General features: G+C 36.6%; 2 protein-coding genes across 3 annotated transcripts; one reads left to right on the top strand and one right to left on the bottom strand.

Moving 5' to 3' along the window:
* Window positions 1-665: 665 nt before the first annotated feature.
* Window positions 666-2,978, top strand: LOC143628034 (uncharacterized). Its single transcript, XM_077097717.1, has 2 exons — window positions 666-1,538; window positions 1,986-2,978. Exons 1-2 carry the CDS (start codon window positions 666-668, stop codon window positions 2,976-2,978), a joined length of 1,866 nt encoding a protein of 621 aa, XP_076953832.1.
* A 756-nt stretch (window positions 2,979-3,734) lies between these two features.
* Window positions 3,735-5,143, bottom strand: LOC143628063 (large ribosomal subunit protein eL15-like). Of its 2 annotated transcripts, XM_077097740.1 has the most exons (4): window positions 5,031-5,143; window positions 4,778-4,944; window positions 4,083-4,280; window positions 3,735-3,998 (listed from the first exon to the last, which is right to left on the bottom strand). In XM_077097740.1, the coding sequence occupies exons 1-4, from the start codon at window positions 5,032-5,034 to the stop codon at window positions 3,753-3,755; spliced, it is 615 nt and encodes a 204-aa protein (XP_076953855.1). In that variant the 5' UTR covers window positions 5,035-5,143; the 3' UTR covers window positions 3,735-3,752. The 2 variants fall into 2 exon arrangements, with proteins under 2 accessions (XP_076953855.1, XP_076953854.1); XM_077097739.1 differs by lacking the exon at window positions 5,031-5,143 and having other exon boundaries at window positions 4,778-4,975.
* Between the last annotated feature and the right edge of the window lie 15,339 nt (window positions 5,144-20,482).

Below are 20,482 nucleotides of genomic sequence, written 5' to 3'. Positions count from 1 at the left end.
ATGACAATCAATTATGATTTCTAATCCTTGTCATTTTTGTTACCCTTTTTAGAATAGCTCAACACCAAATAGATATATTTTGCAAGAATGCACAACTGAAAATTTGTTTTAATACCTAATTGTATTTTTTTTTAAATTAGTATGTAACATATATGCTTTGATAAGACTTAATAATATGGCTAAGTCAATTGTATCAAAGTTTTCTGTATCTCTTATGTTCATACAATTTTTAGTTTCTAGTTAATTATCACTTTCACATTAATATTTCGTACTTTAATTGTGTGGAGCCTCATGTACCCAAACAAGTTCATTGCTCATGTACTAAACCATATACGATTGACCAGAAATGGTGTAACTTGATATATATTGCCATCGACCTTGGTCCACTGATATTGTATGAAGACGTCATAATATAAATAAATCTGATGAAATGGTTAACAATTGAATATGGAGGAAAGTGGCTGGAAATTTCATATAGTCACCCATGCAACTTACAGGAGCAGCACGATATTGTTTATTTAAGACAATCTTGCATTAACCAAACATAGCCTAAATCCTTCTGTATTGTTTCAAATTACTAGAGCTTTGAAGCAATAAATCACAGTCTTCACACCCCTTAGATTTAAATTGTTACAAATAATCATTTCCTTGGAGGAAGCAAAATTATGGGTACTCCCTACTGGTATGACACATTTTTACAATTTCAGTACCAACTTGAGTCTTATTGCAGCAGCCTTCCAGACGGATTTCTAGGTCTCTTCGAGAGCTTAATTTGGGAGTCAGACCTACAAAACCAGTTCAGTAAGCCTATGGTGTGGATTGGGATTTATATTGCATTAGCTTCTCTGTTCTGCATCCTACCAATGGTGGCTGATCTATTACATGGTTTCAAAAACAAAAAACTATGGTTTCCATGTAAATACTTTACTCTCAATGCTGCTTCCCTCACTGTCATAGCTGTTGCAATGAAGTTACCCATGGATCTAAATAACTCAATGCCAAAGAGTGTGGACCAGGCTGCAAAGCTCGGAAGTATGGCATTTATGTGCACCATGATGGCAAATTTATTGCCCTCTCTAGCAACCATGGACAGCAAGGAACTTCTCACAAACATCATAGCTTTGGGTGTTCTAGTAATTACCTTGGTCGTAAATATTTGCATTCAAGTGGAAACTGGTGTGGTAGCCAACGATCATCTTCCTAATAATTATTATTATTATTATTTTAATTCTTATGATAGTTATTCTAAATTTAGTTCGATTCTGGAAAGCTTCAGTTGGATAATAGCAATCTTCTATGTTGCTATGTTGCTGATGTTACTGATGATACATGCTTGTTCAGCTTTAATGATTCTGAAGTCAAAACAAATATTAGATTCCAGATACAAAGCAGGCCATGAGACAACTTTGAAGGATGTAGATTTGCAACAACCAACGGTTGAGAAGCTAAAGCAACATGTTAGCAATCACTGGATCATGGCAGAAACTGGCAGCCCCCAGTTTATGACAGTTTGTTCTGCTGTATCTTCTGCTTCGGGGGTAATATGTGTTTCAAGCACTTTCCTGCATGTTATTATTATGATTTCTATTATACCAAATAAGACGGACTACGGGGTCAGATTATAAGTGGTCAGTTCTCGTAATTTTTTTAACACAATTTATAGGAGTAACACTTGGTACAATCGCTCCTCTTTCAAGATGTTTTGCATCTCTTAGCTTTAAAGTGTCCATAAAATGGACTTGGAACCATATAAGGGTCTTTAAAGTAGAGAGCTATTGTACTCAGAAGTTATCTGATGGAAACAGAGTAGCTTACCAATAAAACTCACTAGCCGTAGATTCAAGAGTGTCATCCAAGATCATAAGGTCCTGATTTTAAGTTCTTGTATAGTAATCCAGAAAACGGTTGTGGTGGCATGTAAGATGATAGCATTGATCCCAATTTTCTTTGTAATTGGTGTCTTGTGTTGTTTTCATGGCTGGAAGTGGTTAAAGGTCATGTTCGGTGCCTCAAATAGTGTGTTGGTAGAGAGACCTGTTCAAATAAAACACAATAGAGATCTCAGCCAGTATGTTCTGCAACTTCAAGATGATATGGAGATTGCTGAGAGAACACTGAAAAGCATTGCAAAATCTGTGACCCGTTTGATCCAAAAGGCTGAGAAGCATCAACCAAACTATCTCATGAATCTTCTAGAGGAATGTAGCGGTTTTGAAGGAGTTGGGCAGTATGACATGCGTCACGTCCCCTCTTTAACTGGAAAGAAGTTTGTGGATTGCTGGAGCTTACCGGTAGTAACCCTGACAACCATGGCCATATCTCTTCCTAACATCCAAAAAAACAAGGTTGACAGGTTACTAAGGAGTGTGAGTGAAGGTCTCACGTATGTCAAACATGTGGAAGAAACCCTCAATTGTACTGATGAGTATGCAATCATTCAAAAGGCTGCTAGACTATTATGGCTAGAAGTTGAAGTGTACCACAAATGGTTAGGAAACAAGTTATCCAACCCTTCTCTTCAAGTTAACGCAACAAAAGAGATTGTTCAGTGGTTCAATGAAACAGCTAAAAACATGGTCAATGAGGCGGAAGTTAAGAATAAGAAAGGCTCAGATGATAGTTCACTCTACACGTCAGTTTCTGCCAACTCAATGTATCGTATCACTCAAACGATCCTCGTTTCCCATCAATCCAGCATAGACCAGGTTAGCCAAATGGATTTGTTTGTGCAATTATCATCAATGATCTCTCACATACTGGCTGCTTGTCTCACCAACTTACCACGAGTCATAGCAATGAAATGCCACACAAGTGTCATAGAAAAAAGGGAGGAGAGTGTACAAACTGCAGCCCAACTTCTTGGTGAGACTATGCAGATAATCAATAGCCTTCAAGATCGTGAGCTCCCAAGCTTGAATCCTGATGAGTTGCCTTTTATTGACAAGTGGCGTGATTGTTTTTTGCATTCTTCTCCTTAAAACAGTTTGTGTTTCTTTACCAGAAAAGAGCTTCTGCACTTCATGTAACAAGGTTTCTTTTCATCTGATAAAGAATGTCATTTGTTGCGTTTGCTCCTTTTGTACCAGTTTTGTATATTCAGTTGAACTCATTTGGTCAAAAGTTTATATTTGGAATTTGCTTAAGCTTGCGAATGCAAACATGGCTATTGCTTAAGGTTGAGTACTTGAGTTCTCCGACGAAAAAGAAGTTTTTCAGCCAGGAACGTTTTTCCAGCAACCGTAGACTAATAGAGTTATGCTTCTGTTAGTAGTGGCTTGTTGGAAACAAGAGTTATGCTTCCGTTAGCAGTGGCTCGTTGGAAACAAATATGTTAAAGGATGAGACCGTCAATAGTCAATAGCAAATACATATAATTAACAAACATTTTGTAAAAAAAGTGAACCAAAAAGTAAACAAGTCAACACGAAGTCAAGTTTGCAAAATTACTCAAAAGCGAGATTGAGCTAAAAAAAATAACTCATAAGCAAAGCTTGAGCTCAAAGCAGCCAAGCTCAAGCTCTTTAAAGTAAAACAAGTGGAGCTCGCATTTGTTTAAAAGCAAACGATATGAAATATTGACATGTTTTAAATCTTTTTCGATACCTGAAATTCTCACATAAACCACAAAGAGAACGTCTCAAACAACAAAGCAAAGTTTCCATCAAAACTGACACAAAACATTCTTAGTCTCATATCCTCAAACAGAGGATAATAACAATTTGATATATAATAAAACCACGGCATTGCATAAATCAGCGATAACGACGAAGAGACAATGTATTGTTCCTCTTCCAAGTAGCCCTTCTTGACGGACGCATCTTGTGGTTCAAGTGACCCTTTCCACGCAGTCCTCTATACTTCTTACCAGCTGACGTGAGTCCTCTTAGCTCTCTGTGCTTGTGCACCGGGTTGCAGATCCAGTTGATCCTTGGATCGTTGCGAATAGCTGCATGTGCGGGGTCCACCAAGATCACCTCAAAGTACTTGTAGGTTGAGTCCTGCATTCAGCACGTTTACTCAATGTTCACTAAAGAGCACTCTCGGTTTACAGTTGTGTACATGCATATGGAACAGATGCATACCTCATTGAGCCAGTATGAGTTAAGAACTTTGAGACCACCCAGTTTCCTGCCGGCCCGTTCCTCAGCAACAGACCGTTTGCTTCTTTGAAATTTAAGTTGGGTCACACCCTGGTTTGTTGGCTTTCCGTACACAATACCTTTGGGAACCGGTCTCTTTCTTCCACCACGCCTTACACGTACTCGATAGATCACATAACCCTATCAATTAAAGACATTATTAATTATTAACTGTGTGCTTAGTTTGAAAGCGTAACGTAAATATCTATGCTACACTTAGCAAATAAATACCATCACTTAAACAGCACATGAGTAAACTGTTTCTTTCATGTGAAATTAGTTTTAGCTGAATCATATAATATATGACAAAAAAAAACAAGTTAAACCAAATGTAACAGCTCAATTCATCAACTTAATCAATAGTGCAGGTCTCGCCTAAACATTCTCTTATAGAATCAAAAGTTAAAACCACGGTTACTAAAAACATGAGGCGTGCCGATACAATACGGGTCCCCAAAGCCAAAGTGTGAGTCGCAAAGTAATTGTCTATAAAATAGGTTTCTGCTATCGCGTACCCTAAATTTCCTTATAAATCACCACTAAATAATACTACAGCAGGAGTTGTATTCTTTTGGCAACTGCATTACTACTAAGAAAACGAAATGAAACCCTAGAAAGGAAGAGGAAGGTTAGGTTACCTGTTTGGCTTTGTAACCCATACGACGAGCCTTATCGGGTCGGGTGGGGTGAGTGACCCGAACAATGGAAGGAAGCTGGCGGTACTCCCAGCACCTGACCCGCTGCATAAACCTCATCACATCCGACTGCTTCTTCCTCCATAGCTCCGACACGTACGTGTATGCACCTGTTACAACCATCCAAATCACACGCCCATTTTTCAAATTCAACAAATTCAGATAAACAACATTTAGAAATTGGTGTTTAGTTTACCCATTGTTGCCGGTCTTCGATCTGCTTGCTATTCCGGCGTCACAAAATGTATGACTGGATTAGGGTTATTAAGACAGGGTATCGTAAAAAGAGGTATGGCCTGAAATGGATTTTATTTTGGGCCTATTTAAAGCTAGAGGTATAAAATAGCAAGTGCATAAGCCCATTAGTCTTTTATTGGGTTATATTTAGGTTAGAGTAGAAGTGGGGGGTTTGGAGGAGGGGAACTTAGTGTGTGCGGTATTCCTAACCCGTGGGTATAAACCATGTTTTATTTAGCTTCTGAGAAACAACGTATCCGTACCTAGAACCAAACCAAACCAAACCAAACCCGTTGGTTTCACCTCTATCTGGTCAAAACATGATCCGACTTGGCCAGAACCCAATTCTAGTCTAGCAAAACCCCTATCATATCCGGAACCGGTTCCTAAAAATACTGTTGTTTATCCACATCCAATTTAGGTGATCATAAATAGAGGTGTAGAAATAAAATTAGTTTGGTCCCACCAACCGGTTTATAATTCGAATCACTTCATCAAAACAATTGGGTGGCTCAAACCAGTTTGGATTCTACCCAACCCACTATTTTGTATACTAATTCATAGTCTCGTTCCATGAACCGGTTTTGGACCCGCTCCAATTTGAAAAACATGAGAAAAATTGTTTTTCTTTTGTTTTTTTTCAAACTGATTCACGCAAGTCTGAATAGGACTGAACATTTCACCCTCCAAACCAGTTCCCAGCCTGATTTAGTTTGGGTCAAACAAGTTTCGACCAACCCATATTGGATTATAACCAGAGTCTGTATGCTTTTAAAACCAATTTGTACATGTCTAATCATAAGTTCATAATATTCACCTTTTTTTCTAATTTGTGTACATGTTTATAAGTAAGAAAGTAAGTTTGGTTATACCGAAGTGTATAAAAATAATAACTAAATAGATTCATGAGACAATAGTTTAAAGAGGAAAAAGTGATTTGACGTGAGTGTTTGGGAAATAAAGAAATATTTGGTTTCTCTCTCACCTAAGTTGTAGCACTTAGAATTTCAAAGTTAACGTACTGCAACCAAAAGAAAAAAAAAGCGGAAATTCTAGTGACACGAAGGGGTGTTTTCTAAAAAAAAAACCCATCAATACGTCGCGTATAGGGCTATAGGGCTATACGCGGCGGCGTATATGTGGGTTTTTTCTAGAAACCCCATCAATTCTTAGTGTGTTTTTTGTTTTCTTTTCTTTTTATTCTTTTTGTATAATGAATTTATAAAATAAATAAGTTGTTTTTTTATTTAATATTAATAAATAGTTGTTATTAACAGTCAGCTCGTTTTATAAGAGTTTGTTCAAAACAATAAACACATAAATACACCAAAACATGTTGGTATATTGGTTTTTAATGATCCCAACTATTATCTTTTGGTCACTGCTGGTCCAAACTAATGAATTGGCTACTGGTTGTCCCAACTTTTAAAGTATTTGTTCATAACGGTCCGTGACTAACAAAATCCTAACATCGTTAGTTTCAGGTCACCAGAAAAACGGTTTTGGCCGGAAAACTCAATTTTTTTTCCCGAAAACTCAACATTTTCGTCCCAAACATCTTGGTAGCTTCGTACCGGACCTTTAGGAACCTTTTTCTAGTAAAAGCCCCAATTATTGAGGTCGCTGAAAACCATAGAACCATCGTCGGAATCGGTTGATGGTGCTCAAGTGGTGGTAGTTGATTAGCGGTGAGTCAATTGGCGGTGGTTGTGGTGTTCAAGTGGTGTTTTCTAGCAACAAATTTGTATTTTCCGGCCAAAAACGTTTTCCCGACGACCTGAAACTAATGGCATTAGGATTCGATTAGTCGCGGACTATTAGGAACAAATACTTTAAAAGTTGGGAACATCAGTAGCTAATTCATTAGTTGGGACCAGTAGTGACCAAAAGACAATAGTTGGGATCAATAAAATCCAATATACCAAACATGTATTATATACAAAACCACGAGTTCGTATAACTAAAACTAAATACAACAACTAAAACAAAATATAAAAATCTACATAAACCCCCCGAAATTCCTCGTCGCCGGGGGCCGTAAACACCGCATCATGGACGTCGACGTCATCTGTAACATCACGAAAAAAAATTGGTCCAATTTATACAACTTAATAAAGATGATATATTCATAACATAAGTAATGGGAAACATAAGACAAAAGAATGGAAACACCTGATAAGAAAGGGAAACTCCATCCCTCATATGAGAAAGGAAGAAAAAGAAAGTACTTTATAAGGAAGGAAATTCCCATAGTTATATTCTTATGTGGCTAACCACTCTCAGTGGTCCTAGCGGAGGGTGTGAAGCACCCAATGCGCACGTGTACGGGCGATGGGCGCAGTGTGGCGCTTTGATGGCGCACTTTGCACTTCACACGCTCGCATCGCCGAGAGCCGCATTAATATTTTTGAACAATGGAAGTAAGACCAAGATGTGAAGAGTTACCAAAGTTTAGGGACTAAAAATGGAAAATCTGAAATCATGTTCCTTCGTGCGACGTGAAGAAATTGGATAGCTACTTCGGGTGACGCGAAGTAGCGATGAAGTAACTATGTCGTTGAGCGGCACGTGGCAACACGTTTTAGGACACGTGTCACCTCGTTGTGACACGTGGCAAGCCTACTTGTCAAATCATTAGACCTATTGGTCTACTTCGTGCGACACAAAGAATGCTTCGCGCAGCGCGAAGGACAAGAAATGTCAAAGGCGGTTTACTAGCCGTTCGCGCGACGCGAAGATGCCCCTTTTTTTGCCTACAAATAGGCAGCCATAGGATGAGTTCCATCCATCCATCACACCTTAAATCACACATATATTCTCGATATTCGTGCTACGAACCCGAAATATCGATATTCCGACGTTCGTTGTCTCGAAGTACGTGCAAGGAAAATAAGTGTTGTTTGTTTGTTCTCTCGATCTCCTACCGACAAGTAGAAGTGTTGTGCGCGTCAAGCCTAGGCATTTCCTATAAATAAGCCATACAAGGTAGGGGTTCTGCCCGATTATTGTTTTTATAAATGGCTTAGACCCTAGTCGGGGGTATAGCATATACCTTGATTATATAATAAGTGAAATATAGATTTCATAAGACGAGGTTATAGATAAAATATTATTTCTTTGTTTTATATAAAGATTTTTATAAACGTTTCTTATAAAAGAAGAAACTCAATATATACGTTTCTTCATGAAAAAGAAACGTAGTGTATAAATGATGAATAAAGGAAGGACTAGAGGTCCTTATGTTTTATTAAGAAATGAACGTCAAGGTAAAGGTTATGCAAACAGACTGAGGTATGAAGCTAGATCGTCGATCTAGTATTTATAAAATGTTATTTTCGTACTATAGGTCCGTGGTAACAAGAAAGTACAAATCAGTAAGAAACACTGATCAAGAACAAAGGTGAATACGTCCAAACTCTTTACAACTTTATAAATAGAGTCTTTAAATGTTTACATGGGATTATGTATCACTAAAACTTTATAAACAAAGGTAATCGCTGGCCCTCAGGCTATCGTATGCGTTTGTTTGGATCCTTACATATGTGGGTAGACGGTGGGCACACCGCACCACACTTGCTAATGCCTCTACCACGATGGGCCGGACCTAAGTTATGTCCGATAGGGGGTTATCTTGTGTATATTGGTAGTTGCTAAGTCCTCGATGCTGCGGTATTGCTGAGTTGTTTCTAGTAGAACTGTATGTTTATAATAGTAATTCAGACTTTCAGAACTTGATTGTTTCCTAAGCCACGCTGGGACGAGGCCTACGATGTCTCGATGGAATCATTGAGTATTAAAATTATTTTGTGTCAATGTGTTCACCAGCATGCGTTGCTGACGTATTTTATAAACTGTTTTACATGTAATGAGGAATATGTCATTGGAAATGGTGACTAGCCATTAGACGATCTGATGGCTCAAATGGAGTTTTTGTTAATAAAATATTGTAAATTATGGTTTTGTGCTTTCAACAATTTTGTACCAACCAACCGGGTGTTTAATTCCCGACTTTTGAATATAATAATACTTTAATCAATTCTTCTGCTTTACCACCTTAAACTCTGATATATTTACAAAACAGGTACCAACTTGTGGTCACACGCCTAGGCCCTAGAATGGGGTGTGACATCGTCCTCGCCCATGGGTCTGGCCCCGATCCTTGACTGGCGTCGTCCATGTCGTCGCCCCATCCGCTTCTGACGCTTGACGTGCTCGCCTCGTGGTCAAAACTGGGCCGGGGGACGGGGCACACTGTATGTCTGTCCGAGCTTATGCGCTCCTAGATAGCTAACAATCTAGCTAATCTGGCACACGATCTGCAGCATCCCCTGCTGCATTTGTAGCGTGTGACCCTCAACGACCTGTAACTGGGCGTCAGTGGCAGGATCCAAACGCACCGCGAGATATGTTTGTGGAACGTGCTACAACGCCGGCTAACAACAAAACAATAAAAAATGTTTAATAAATAGACGTATGAAAAGTAACCGTAAAACGATTATATAATAAAATGTAGCTCATATGCGTTCAGATCAGGAGGCGCGTCCCCACCAGTATCCGCGTCCCCCGCTGCCCCCCTCCCCAGCTCCCTTGTCGACAGGCTGATCGACAATCTACACCTCCGCTGTCACAATTGGGGGAGGCTGGACTAAAGGAACCGGGATGTAAGAGCCACGTGCCCCAACCCCGGCCACAAGACGATCATACGGGCAGTTGGGCCCGTCGAACCAATGCACAATGTGCATGCTGGTGCAACGGTTGTGGTCCAGCAGGCGCGGAGGGATCGATGCGATAGGTAAGGCATCCACCAGGTCTCCGTGGCCCAACGAGATCGCAAGCTGGGTGACGTACGGGCCACCCAGCAAAGACACTTGCGCTTGCCTGTGGTAATACCTGACAAAATAGTCTGCAAACCCCCTAGCGAGGTTTGCAGGCCGTGCCTGTCAGCAGACACCTAAAAATAAATAGGTCATAGTGGCTGCAGTGTTGCTCGCCCTGACTACGACCCGTAATAGACATCGCATTGAGTCTATGTAGATACCAGTATAGTATATTATGATGTAGTGTAGTGTAGTGTAGTATCTCCTATCTAATAAAACAATGGATTTTTTAAACAACTTCCACTTTTTTGGTTTAACCAGCTTTCTTCAAAATGCCACATGGGATTTTCTAATATTTTTAAATTTTAAATTATTTTTTTCCAAAATTATACCAATTCAACTTCAGTATTCAAATTCATTAGTAGCGGTATAATCTTCTCCAGACCTTCCCATTGATATCTTCTAACCCTAGCAATCACCAAAACAGGTAACTAATCAAACCTTTGTAATTCAGTTCATTCAATCATCTCATCTAAACAGATTCAATCTGACTCGCAGTTTCAATTGGATTCAATCACGGACCTTCACATCACAGGTTCAACCAGGTTCTATCGATCAGTCTTTCAATTCTATTCACATGTTTAATTAATCAATATTCTCCAATCTGATTACATATATAATAACTATGTAATATGTAATGTGTTCACATATTTTATTATAAACTTTGGTGTTTCAATTGACACCCTAATTCTATAAAAGAACAATATATTAGAGAAGCATAGGTTCTTGGAGTTATATCAATTCAATATCGGAGAACAATATACGTTTGTCAATATATATTAAAATTACTTTTTGATTAAAAGGTGTTCTATTTTCTGTTTATGCACTCCTAATATATATTGAGACATTAGGAAGAGACTATTAATTCGGAACATAACACCCTCGATATGGACAACAAACAAAGAAGTCAATCAGGTTTTATTTTATTTTATTATTACTGGCTTTTTAACTAAGACTTATGGAGTTTTTTGTAGTTAAGGAGACGATGTCCTTCAATGTTTATATAAGTATCACCAATCAGAATTTGGCCTCTACACAACAAATAGCACAATGAATATTGACAAAAAATTATAAGTTTAGTTTTTTTGTTATATATTTTATTAATATCGGCCATATTAGAATCACTATTATATTAATTTTTTAACTTTAGATATCTGTAAGGAAAACCGATGGCTAAGAAAAATCATTCGTGATAACAAAAAGAAGAACCCGGACCGACTATATAACTTCAAACCTCAGACATATAGTTAATTGCAATGTTGTAAAACTCCCGAGTAGGCGGCCGAGTACTCCCCGATTACTCCTGCCTATATCGAGTACTCCCCGCCTCAGCGAGTACTCCATAGGTATTTTCCGAGTAATCCCCGACTACTCCCGAGTACTCGCAACTCCCAAGTCGACCGCCTAGGGCCGCCTAACGACTTTTACAATATTGGTTAACTGTAAGTAATTTTTTTGTTTTTATTCATTATTCATATTTAAAATACATCTCATACTTCTAATAATTTTTTTATTTTAGCCATGGCTTTTGATAGAATGTATTGTAAAGAGAGAAGAAAGTTTCGAAAACAATGTTTGGATAGCAAAAGAAAACGCGACTATATTGCTGGTAACTTGTATGGTATTATCTCTTTTGCTTTTTATTAATCACCATTTATTATCTTTGCTTTCAGGTCACCAAAGTGTTAACAAACGTCAAATACCATCCGTTACTAATTTATGTCCTTCTTATGATAAAGAAAATGTCAATCCTCAAACACCAACGTCATACCAAACACACTTGGAAATGCTTTCAATTTTTCATCTCCATTTACGACATGACAAATCATGGTAACTTTTATGATAAATTCTTCTTTTTTATTTTTTATATTTCCATCGATATATATTAAAAATACTAACTACGTTAACAAAATTGTAGCTACGTATCAAACCTGGAGTACAACACCCACACCAACTTTGAAATCAGTTTCATTGTTGTCCAATGTCCCATGCTCATCAAACGCATCAATATGTAAGTATTTACGCTAATACTTTTTAGTCCCGTTTTGAATCGATCTTAATAAATGTTTTGTTCAGTATCTAACTTCTTTTGTTTTTTGTTTTTAATTTTCAGGTCCTAAAAATGTAGGCGTGTGTCACATATCAGCCGCTACTAGTCTCATGTATTCTTATGATCAAGAAAATGACAACCCTCAAACACCTATGCCATATCAAGTATCTATATGTAAGTATATTTCAACTGTAAACTTTGTCAATCCAATGTATTAAAGCACACGTTTGTGGAAATTTTTTTTTTGTTATTTTTTACCGTTAGGGGTACTTTAGGCTTCTAAAAAACTACAATATATGCTCTGAAAGAAAGATGTTTCACCACAACACGTTATGTCTTCTTCAAAGTCCATTAATACTTCATCTGAAAATGAAAATAACAGGTCATTTTTTAATCAATTTTATTTTTAATCGTTTCTTTCATTCCAGATTACCTTTTAAAAAAGTTTTACAGTATATATAATGAAGCAACTTTTTTCTGTTAACTACAGATATCCGTTTATATAAACAATCACTTCCATGAACTGTTTGGAACATTTTAAGATGCTAAATTTGTTTTACTGATTCGAATATATATATATATATATATATATATATATATATATATATATATTGTGTGTATGCATATGCATATTTATATGTGTATGTGTATGCATATGTATGTATATGTATACATATATTTCTACACATATTTTATTATTCAAACGGAGGTTTAACTTCACACTTTTATTTATTTATATTGCATGTTTGTCTTACGTTTATTTGATCTTAATTCTATATTTAATATCATTATTTAAAAACAGCATTGAAAATGGAGGTGCGCGTTCCTCCTCAAGTCAAAGGTCAATTTCATCATCATCCGTTTGCATGGTGAATGAGGATTTCCTAGAGCGAACACCATTTAACTTAATAGCAGAGATAGAAATTGATAAGGTAATTATTATTTCCATTTTTTACCATATATATATATATATATATATATCACATTTTTAATATAGCATAATTAGATTTTAATACTAATGATTGAAACAGATAAAATCAGTCATTATCCTTGCAACCATTGTGTACATTCCACCCGTTCAGGAGTGGCATTATTTTGCGTGTGGGAGGTGTTCGAAATCATTAAAGTCGAAATCAACTGAGTCTAAGGATGACAATCTTTACGAGTGTTTGAATGAAGGATGTAAAGGCATGAGCTTATTACCAGTTTCCAGGTAACTTACATATAATTTTTGTTTTCTAATTTATAATAATTTTGTTCTATTTTTGTTTTATTTAACTTTATAACTTAATTTATACAGGTTTAGAATTCATATTCAAGTTCGAGACACAACCGGTACTGTTTCATTAACATTATGGGACAAGGAGGCTTTCAAGATATTAAATGTCACTGCAGAAAGCTTAGTGGAGGAAACCAAGGGTGTAAGTATATACTTATCAACATTTTCTTAATCAATAATCGAATATCTATTATTATTGTTATTATGAACATCTATTTTTTTTAATTTTCCTTTTACAGAGTTTTAACATACCAACGGTCTTTAACACATTGCTTCAAAGAAAATATGTATTTAAAATTGATATAAAGGAATACAATATTTTGAGAAAGTCAGTGAATTTTAATATTGCCAAGCTTTCTGAAGATTCATTCATAGTGAATTGTTTAAAAAAAAAGTCTAACACCGACGTGGTATTTCTATTTATCTTAAATTTATATTTATATTTTATTTTATTTTATGTGAATTATTGTTTTATCTTTTTTTTTGTTTATTACTTGAAAGTTTGAGATTTCAAAACAAAACCTGCTTACAATAACAAGGTAAATTTTGAAACATTTTAACACTATTTTTAATATCTATGTAATCCAACAACCATAACATCTTTATTATACATTTTAATTTCACAGGAACTTATATCAATTACTGGTGAGAATAGCATAACTCCAATTTCAAATGGAGACACAAACCGTCAAAGTTCTCCACCATCCGATTTAAAGAGGAAACTTGGAGATATCTATGACATTGATGATGATGTTGTGGCAAATTCAACTAATAAATCCAAGGAAAAATAGGTTTCGTGTGACGTTTCTGGAGATAACAATCTATTAATTCCAAAAAAGGAAAAATAGATGTGTTGTCATGATTTTAAAAACAATATTTGTGTTTCTTTGGTTTTGATTTTTCTGGTCATGTTTTACCGGGAAATATATTTACATTTGTGTTTTTATATATTATGTTTCATGATTGGTAGTTTGATTGGTTCGACATTAGAGAGCTTTTATTGGTTTATAAACAAAATTAGACTTTGTTTTGTTTTTGCGTTTTCCAGCAATGCTTTATGGGAAACACATTTGCATTGGTAGTTATTATTATTATTATTATTATTATTATTATTATTATTATTATTTCTTTTGATTGGTTGTGTTTGAAATTATAAACTTTGTTACTTTTTTTTTAAATTAATAAAACATTTGTTTGTCTTATATTTTTTTTGTTTTCACATAATCCGTGTTTTACACGGGTTCTAACCTAGTAGTATACAATACAATACAATACAATACAATACAATACAAAACAATACAATACACATTGGGAACGTACCTATGCAACGGGTCTCTAATGGCGGAGACCTTGGCCTTCAGGGTCCTAGCCACGACCCAAAACGGCTCATCCCTAATTGCGCTCCACCAGCCCCATAGGTCGTCGTCCGGTGGCTGGTGTATGCTCTCTATGTAAATCGGAAGCCACACATCCGCCTCCGTGTATAAGCCGAGAGACACGGTGAACTCCTCTATGGAGAGGTGGATATCCTGCCCGAACATGCGAAAATAATTCTGCACGCATCTTGCCACTCGAGTGCGTAAATTTTTGTATACTCGTTCAAGCGGTGTTCGTAATGTTTTTGCCACTCGAGTGCCTCTGGTTGCGCGTATCTTGCCCAAGTACGGTCTAGCCACGACATTGGGAAATCCCCTTCCAATTTTACATTGATCCAGTGATTACCTCCATAATTAAAGATGCTTATAACCGTAAAATCCGAAAGCAGGTTAGGACCGTGTCTCCACGGGAAATAATATTCATTGTCACTGCTATATAGATTGACTGGCACACACTCATTTGCCTGAGTAACCAGGTGTCCATGAGGGTGTACATGAAAACCAACGACGCTCAGGTTCCGGTCTAACCGTATGGAACCAGTCTAGTTTGGAACGAACCGTATCGTAGTAATTGGCACCCTCTTTTTTGAACAGTGACCTCCACCATGCTTCGTTCATGTCCATCTCGTTCATCAATCCACGCCTAACATCAGCCTAGTATTTCTGATGCAACCCTAAACCCATAGCGACTGCTCGGAATCCACCAATACTGTCTGGGCTTACGTCTGTGATTTCTGAGATGAAAGGGTGTGCCCAACTAGGAATAACGCTCTTAAACCTTTCTATCAATGGTACTAGTGTTGGAGAATTCCTTATAGGAAACCCGAGACGAGCTCCCGACAGTTTCTCAATAGATGAACGTTTCGATGTCTTAGGTTGCATGCTCGGAATTTTAAACCACGACAGAGACTTTGACACGAATGAGACAACGAGGAGGTGGGGGTTTTATTTGTGGGCACCTGTGTTGAGGAGGGGGTGTAGGAGCTGTGTCTCAAGGGATCTGATTTTTTGGGACGCCCCCTGAGGATCCTCTCTTTTTACAGGCTCTTTCTTAAATGATCTCCTTGGAAGAGCAGGCAGCAGCTTCGAGAACAAACTTTTCTTTTGATTACTGTCCTTTATTGACGAAAACGATATTTTGATGTCCTCTACTCCTGCTTCATAGTCTGGTTCTTCATTATGCGGATATGCTGGATCAAAATTTAGCCTCCTCCAAAATGGTCTACATCCTTTATTGGAATACATATGTCGTTAACTATGTATCCCTCCAGTCAACAAGCAAACGACAACCCTATAGACGTAAAAAAATGGTGGGCGCATGAGCTACGCCGTCACGCATCTTGTCTATCAAATGATACTCGTTTACAATTAGATCAAGAGCCTTAATTGACACCCTGTTTAGTAGTTTTTGTAACCAAGCGTGTAGTCAATGTTCTTCCATGACCTTAGAACGAGACTCTTCAAACGTTCCACCGATTTCTTTCATCTTAGCATTAACCATTTTAAGGACATGCCTCGCAATGGTATCGAGCGAATTGGTGGTTCCATTGAGGTACCTTTTCAAATTGGCGTGCTGGCTCTCAACAAGGTTTGTTGTGTGCTCGTCGTAGTTTCGCAATTCATCAATCCAGAAAACAACAAACTTGTGTTTGCATGGATCCAACTAGTTGTGATGAATATAATACCAGACCTTTGACAAAATAAAGGGAAATGTTAAGAAGATGTCTATCTAGACTATTAAAAACTATAAATGCGTGAAATACTCACCCTCTATGTTGTATTCTAAATGACGTTTCATGTGAGTGCAATGATAGTCAAACTTTTGTATCGTCGGAGACTAATACAGGACCTTCCACCAGTATGCAAAGTCCGTCTCGATATCTGTTCTATAAAGACTCTTAAATTTTTTCTTTATATTCTCGGATATGTGTCATCTACATAAATTATTGGTGGCATTAGGGAAGGCTGCGTCACCGGAGTTCATGAGGGCTTAGTCCACGTCAGTCAGTATCACGCGTGACTCCATACAATCATCGAGCATTTCTTTAAGTTTCTCGAGAGCCCATGTGAAGTTCTTCTCTCGTTCTCTGATTTAAAACGCATGGGCGATACAAAACGACTTTGATGTCGACGTCACACCGACAAATTCAACCAACAGCCAGTTGTACATGTTGGTATTGTGCGTTGTGCCAATCAACAATACCTCGGGGAACACACGCCGTATATTATGTGACTTATTATGACAGAAGAAAATATCCTTCGTCCTGTCGTTGGAAGCATTCTCCCGGGTATAGTACACAAAACCATTGTTAAAGAGAAAGTTTTCCAGCACCTGCATTGAATGAAATAAAACTTTTAATAAATATTATAAACACAGGCTCTATGTAATAAAACTAGGAAGGTTTTCAACTACCTTCAAGGGGGTATCGCCAATTTTCTCCTGATCTCTAAGCTTACTCAAATAGTTGTATATGTCCTTGAGTTTGGGTTTGCAACCGGGAAACTGGTCAGCCACGGCTGTTTGAATTTTAAGGGGCTCACGTTGTTCTGGTATAACGTCGCAACCAAATCAAGTTCTTCGCTATTATTTTCCTCCGCTCCGCGTACCCCTCCTCATAGACAACGGGATCGTGGTTGTGTGTCTCGTTTACCACTTCAAGTCTCCAACATGCCCTTACTGAGTCGTACCTGCCTAGGAGTTTTAATGGAAAAAATTTTTGGATACTGCTGGTACGCTGATTGTGGCCTTTAGTTTCGATTTCCATCCACGATTGCATGCAAGGCCCACACCATTTTTCCCTGACCGTTGGACCACAACAATACACCCATGCTCCCGTCCTCTCTTTTTGGCCAAATCCTCCAACTCATTGCGGGAATCAAAAATCTGAAACAGTTTTAAGCTATTTTTTAAATAATATAAAAAAAATAATAACTTAAACAAAACATATGGAGTCTTACAGTATTTGTTTTATACGAAACTGTCGGCTCGCGTATGTAGTCATCATCGTAATTATCTTCGTCATTTAAGTTTCCCTCAGCATCCTCATCATTGTCATTTAAATTTTCCCAAGCAGCATAATTATGCTCATCATGCTTGTTATGAAGATTGGGTTCCGTAAAACGGGGCCTCCACTATTGGTAACTGGTACGAAGAAGAAGACCGACTTCCATAATCCAACCTGTCATAGGTAACAGGTACGATGGTTGACTATCGTAAGCGAAATACTGCTAGCATATATTAGCTAAAAATCAAACAACAGTAGTAATAATAATAATAATAAAAATATTTTAATAATAATAATAATTAGATTTTAATAATAATAATATTAATATAACAATAATAATTCAATAATAATATAATAATAATATTTTAATAATATAATAATAATAATAGTTAAATAATAATATTATTAATAATAATATAATAGTATAATAATAATGATAATGATAGCACTAATAATAATATAAAAATAACAATAATAATAATATTTTAACAACAACAACAACTATAACAACGACAATAATAATAATAATAACAAAACCTGGTTCAAACTTGGTAAGTCTGGCGAGCTAGCCTGACCGTAAGACTGTTCAGGTTGAATATCATAACCGGCATACTCCTAACAAAATGTAATGCAACATGCCTTAGTTGAAAAAGCAACTAACGACTTCATACTAAATAAATATAAAACAAAACCTGGTTCAAATTCGGTAACCACGACGTGCTAGGCTGATCGTTAAGGGCGTAACCCGGCTCCTCCTCGTTCGAGTCTGGAAATAAATTGTTGGAACACGACATTGTGTGTATATGTTATAAAATATTTGTTGTGTGTATATGTGAATTATCTAAATATCCCCATCGTATACGTATATATAATAATAAAGAGAAAGGAGGGAGAGGGAGGGGAGCCGAGCTCCAATAATTCAAATAAGTATAATACGCCTCGTATAGTACTATACGGAGCGTATATAGTACGATTTAACAGGTTTGACTGACCCTAATACGCCGCGTATAGCCCTATACGCGGCGTATTAGGGGGTGTTTAGAGTATCCCAACACAACACATAAAAAGATAATGTCTATCCAAAATTATAAAAAAAAATAAATTAAATAAATAAGTTGGCTAAACAATACCGTAAATTTATTAGATGATGAAAATGTAATAGATTTCTTCCCTAAACACAAAATTTTCATATATGAGACGGTGCTCGGACGATCGGGGATCGTGTAGATATAAGTTGTCGCACGATCTAGTTTGGTCAACATTACAACTAAAGGCATTTTTTGCTAATTGAGGATATGTGGACGTATATGCCTCACAATCCGGTTTCTATTGTTAAATGTGAATTAACTCGGATGTTCAAAATGCTCATGTTGGAATGCTTTTCTAGAACTTGAGTAGAAGTCATTATTGATATACTCAAAAGTCAGTACAAAAGTAAAGCTCTATATATAAACCTGAACTTTTAACTATAATCCTTAACATGAATAAACCTAAACTATTACTAAGATTAACGAAGTGCAAATGACAATCACATTCTACAACTATAGTAAGTTATAAATAAACATAACTGCTTGTTTAACCTACCAACCGAGTATGAAGATAAATTTAAAAATAACAGATGGTTGTGATTCATGAAGTGCAGAGTGAAGTTAGAAAAGCTAAAGGTGCACTATGCTTATCAATAATACTGTTAATACAAAACAAATTAAGTAATTTACATGATAGCCTAAACTTATTATACAAATCTAAAATTATAACAAAATACCAACCCAGTATATGATGGTTTAATCGGGTTAATACGAAGAAAAAAAAGAAAATCATTTTCGATTTCTAGGGTCGGGTTGTTCAGATTTGAGTTGTTTCGGGTCACGTTTGGTAGCTTTTATGTTTAATCGGGTAAGTCGGGTGTTGTTAATCGGGTGCAGTTCATGTTCACCCGGTTTTGAACTGCTTCAAAGTTGGGTTAGGTGGTTTTTGGTAATTGATTAGGGTTAAAATGAGTAAACAATTGTGCACAAACTCCTTACCTTAACACTTAAAATAAAGAAGAGAATTAAAGAGAGAACTTCGATTTTGGTTTTTTGTGGTTTCTTAAAGTTATCAGTTTTGGTAAAATAGTTTATTTTAGACGGTTGTGATTCATGAAGTTCAGAGTGAAGTTAAAAAACCTAAAGGTGCACTATGCTTATCAATAATACTTTTAATACAAAACAAATCAAGTAATTTACATGATAGCCTAAACTTATTATACAAATCTAAAATCATAACAAAATACCAACTCAGTATATGATGGTTTAATCGGGTTAATATGAAAAAAAAAAAGAAACTCATTTTCGATTTCTAGGGTCGGGTTGTTCAGATTTGAGTTGTTTCGGTCAGGTTTGGTAGCTTTTAATGTTTAATCGGGTAAGTCGGGTGCAGTTCATGTTCACCCGGTTTTGAACTGCTTCAAAGTTGGGTTAGGTGGTTTTTGGTAATTGATTAGGGCTAAAATGATTAAACAATTATGCACAAACTCCTTACCTTAACACTTAAAATTAAGAAGAGAATTAAAGAGAGAACTTCGATTTTGGTTCTTCTGGTTTCTTAATGTTATCAGTTTTGGTCCAATAGTTTATTTTAGACGATTGTGATTCATGAAGTTCAGATTGAAGTTAGAAAACCTAAAGGTGCACTATGCTTATCAAAAATACTGTTAATACAAAACAAATCAAGTAATTTACATGATAACCTAAACTTATTATACAAATCTAAAATAACAGACGGTTGTGATTCTTGAAGTTCAGAGTGAAGTTAGAAAACCTAAAAGTACACTACGCTTATC

This window comes from Bidens hawaiensis, unplaced genomic scaffold (genome assembly GCF_021521415.1).
Source record: "Bidens hawaiensis isolate Kalapana, Puna unplaced genomic scaffold, B.hawaiensis_p1.1 tig00004774_1, whole genome shotgun sequence".
Taxonomy (NCBI): Eukaryota; Viridiplantae; Streptophyta; class Magnoliopsida; order Asterales; family Asteraceae; genus Bidens; species Bidens hawaiensis.
This window is presented reverse-complemented; position numbering and strand designations above follow the sequence as displayed.

What these genes read in the sequence shown, in the direction of transcription:
- LOC143628034 (XM_077097717.1), top strand. Translation starts at nt 666, where the DNA reads ATGGGTACTCCCTACTGGTATGACACATTTTTACAATTTCAGTACCAA. An exon ending in CTGTATCTTCTGCTTCGGGG is followed by an intron (nt 1,539 to 1,985) that starts GTAATATGTGTT and finishes CATGGCTGGAAG; the next exon opens with TGGTTAAAGGTCATGTTCGG.
- LOC143628063 (XM_077097739.1), bottom strand. Translation starts at nt 4,957, where the DNA reads ATGGTTGTAACAGGTGCATACACGTACGTGTCGGAGCTATGGAGGAAG. An exon ending in TGGGTTACAAAGCCAAACAG is followed by an intron (nt 4,281 to 4,777) that starts GTAACCTAACCT and finishes TTTAATTGATAG; the next exon opens with GGTTATGTGATCTATCGAGT. An exon ending in ACTCATACTGGCTCAATGAG is followed by an intron (nt 3,999 to 4,082) that starts GTATGCATCTGT and finishes TGCTGAATGCAG; the next exon opens with GACTCAACCTACAAGTACTT.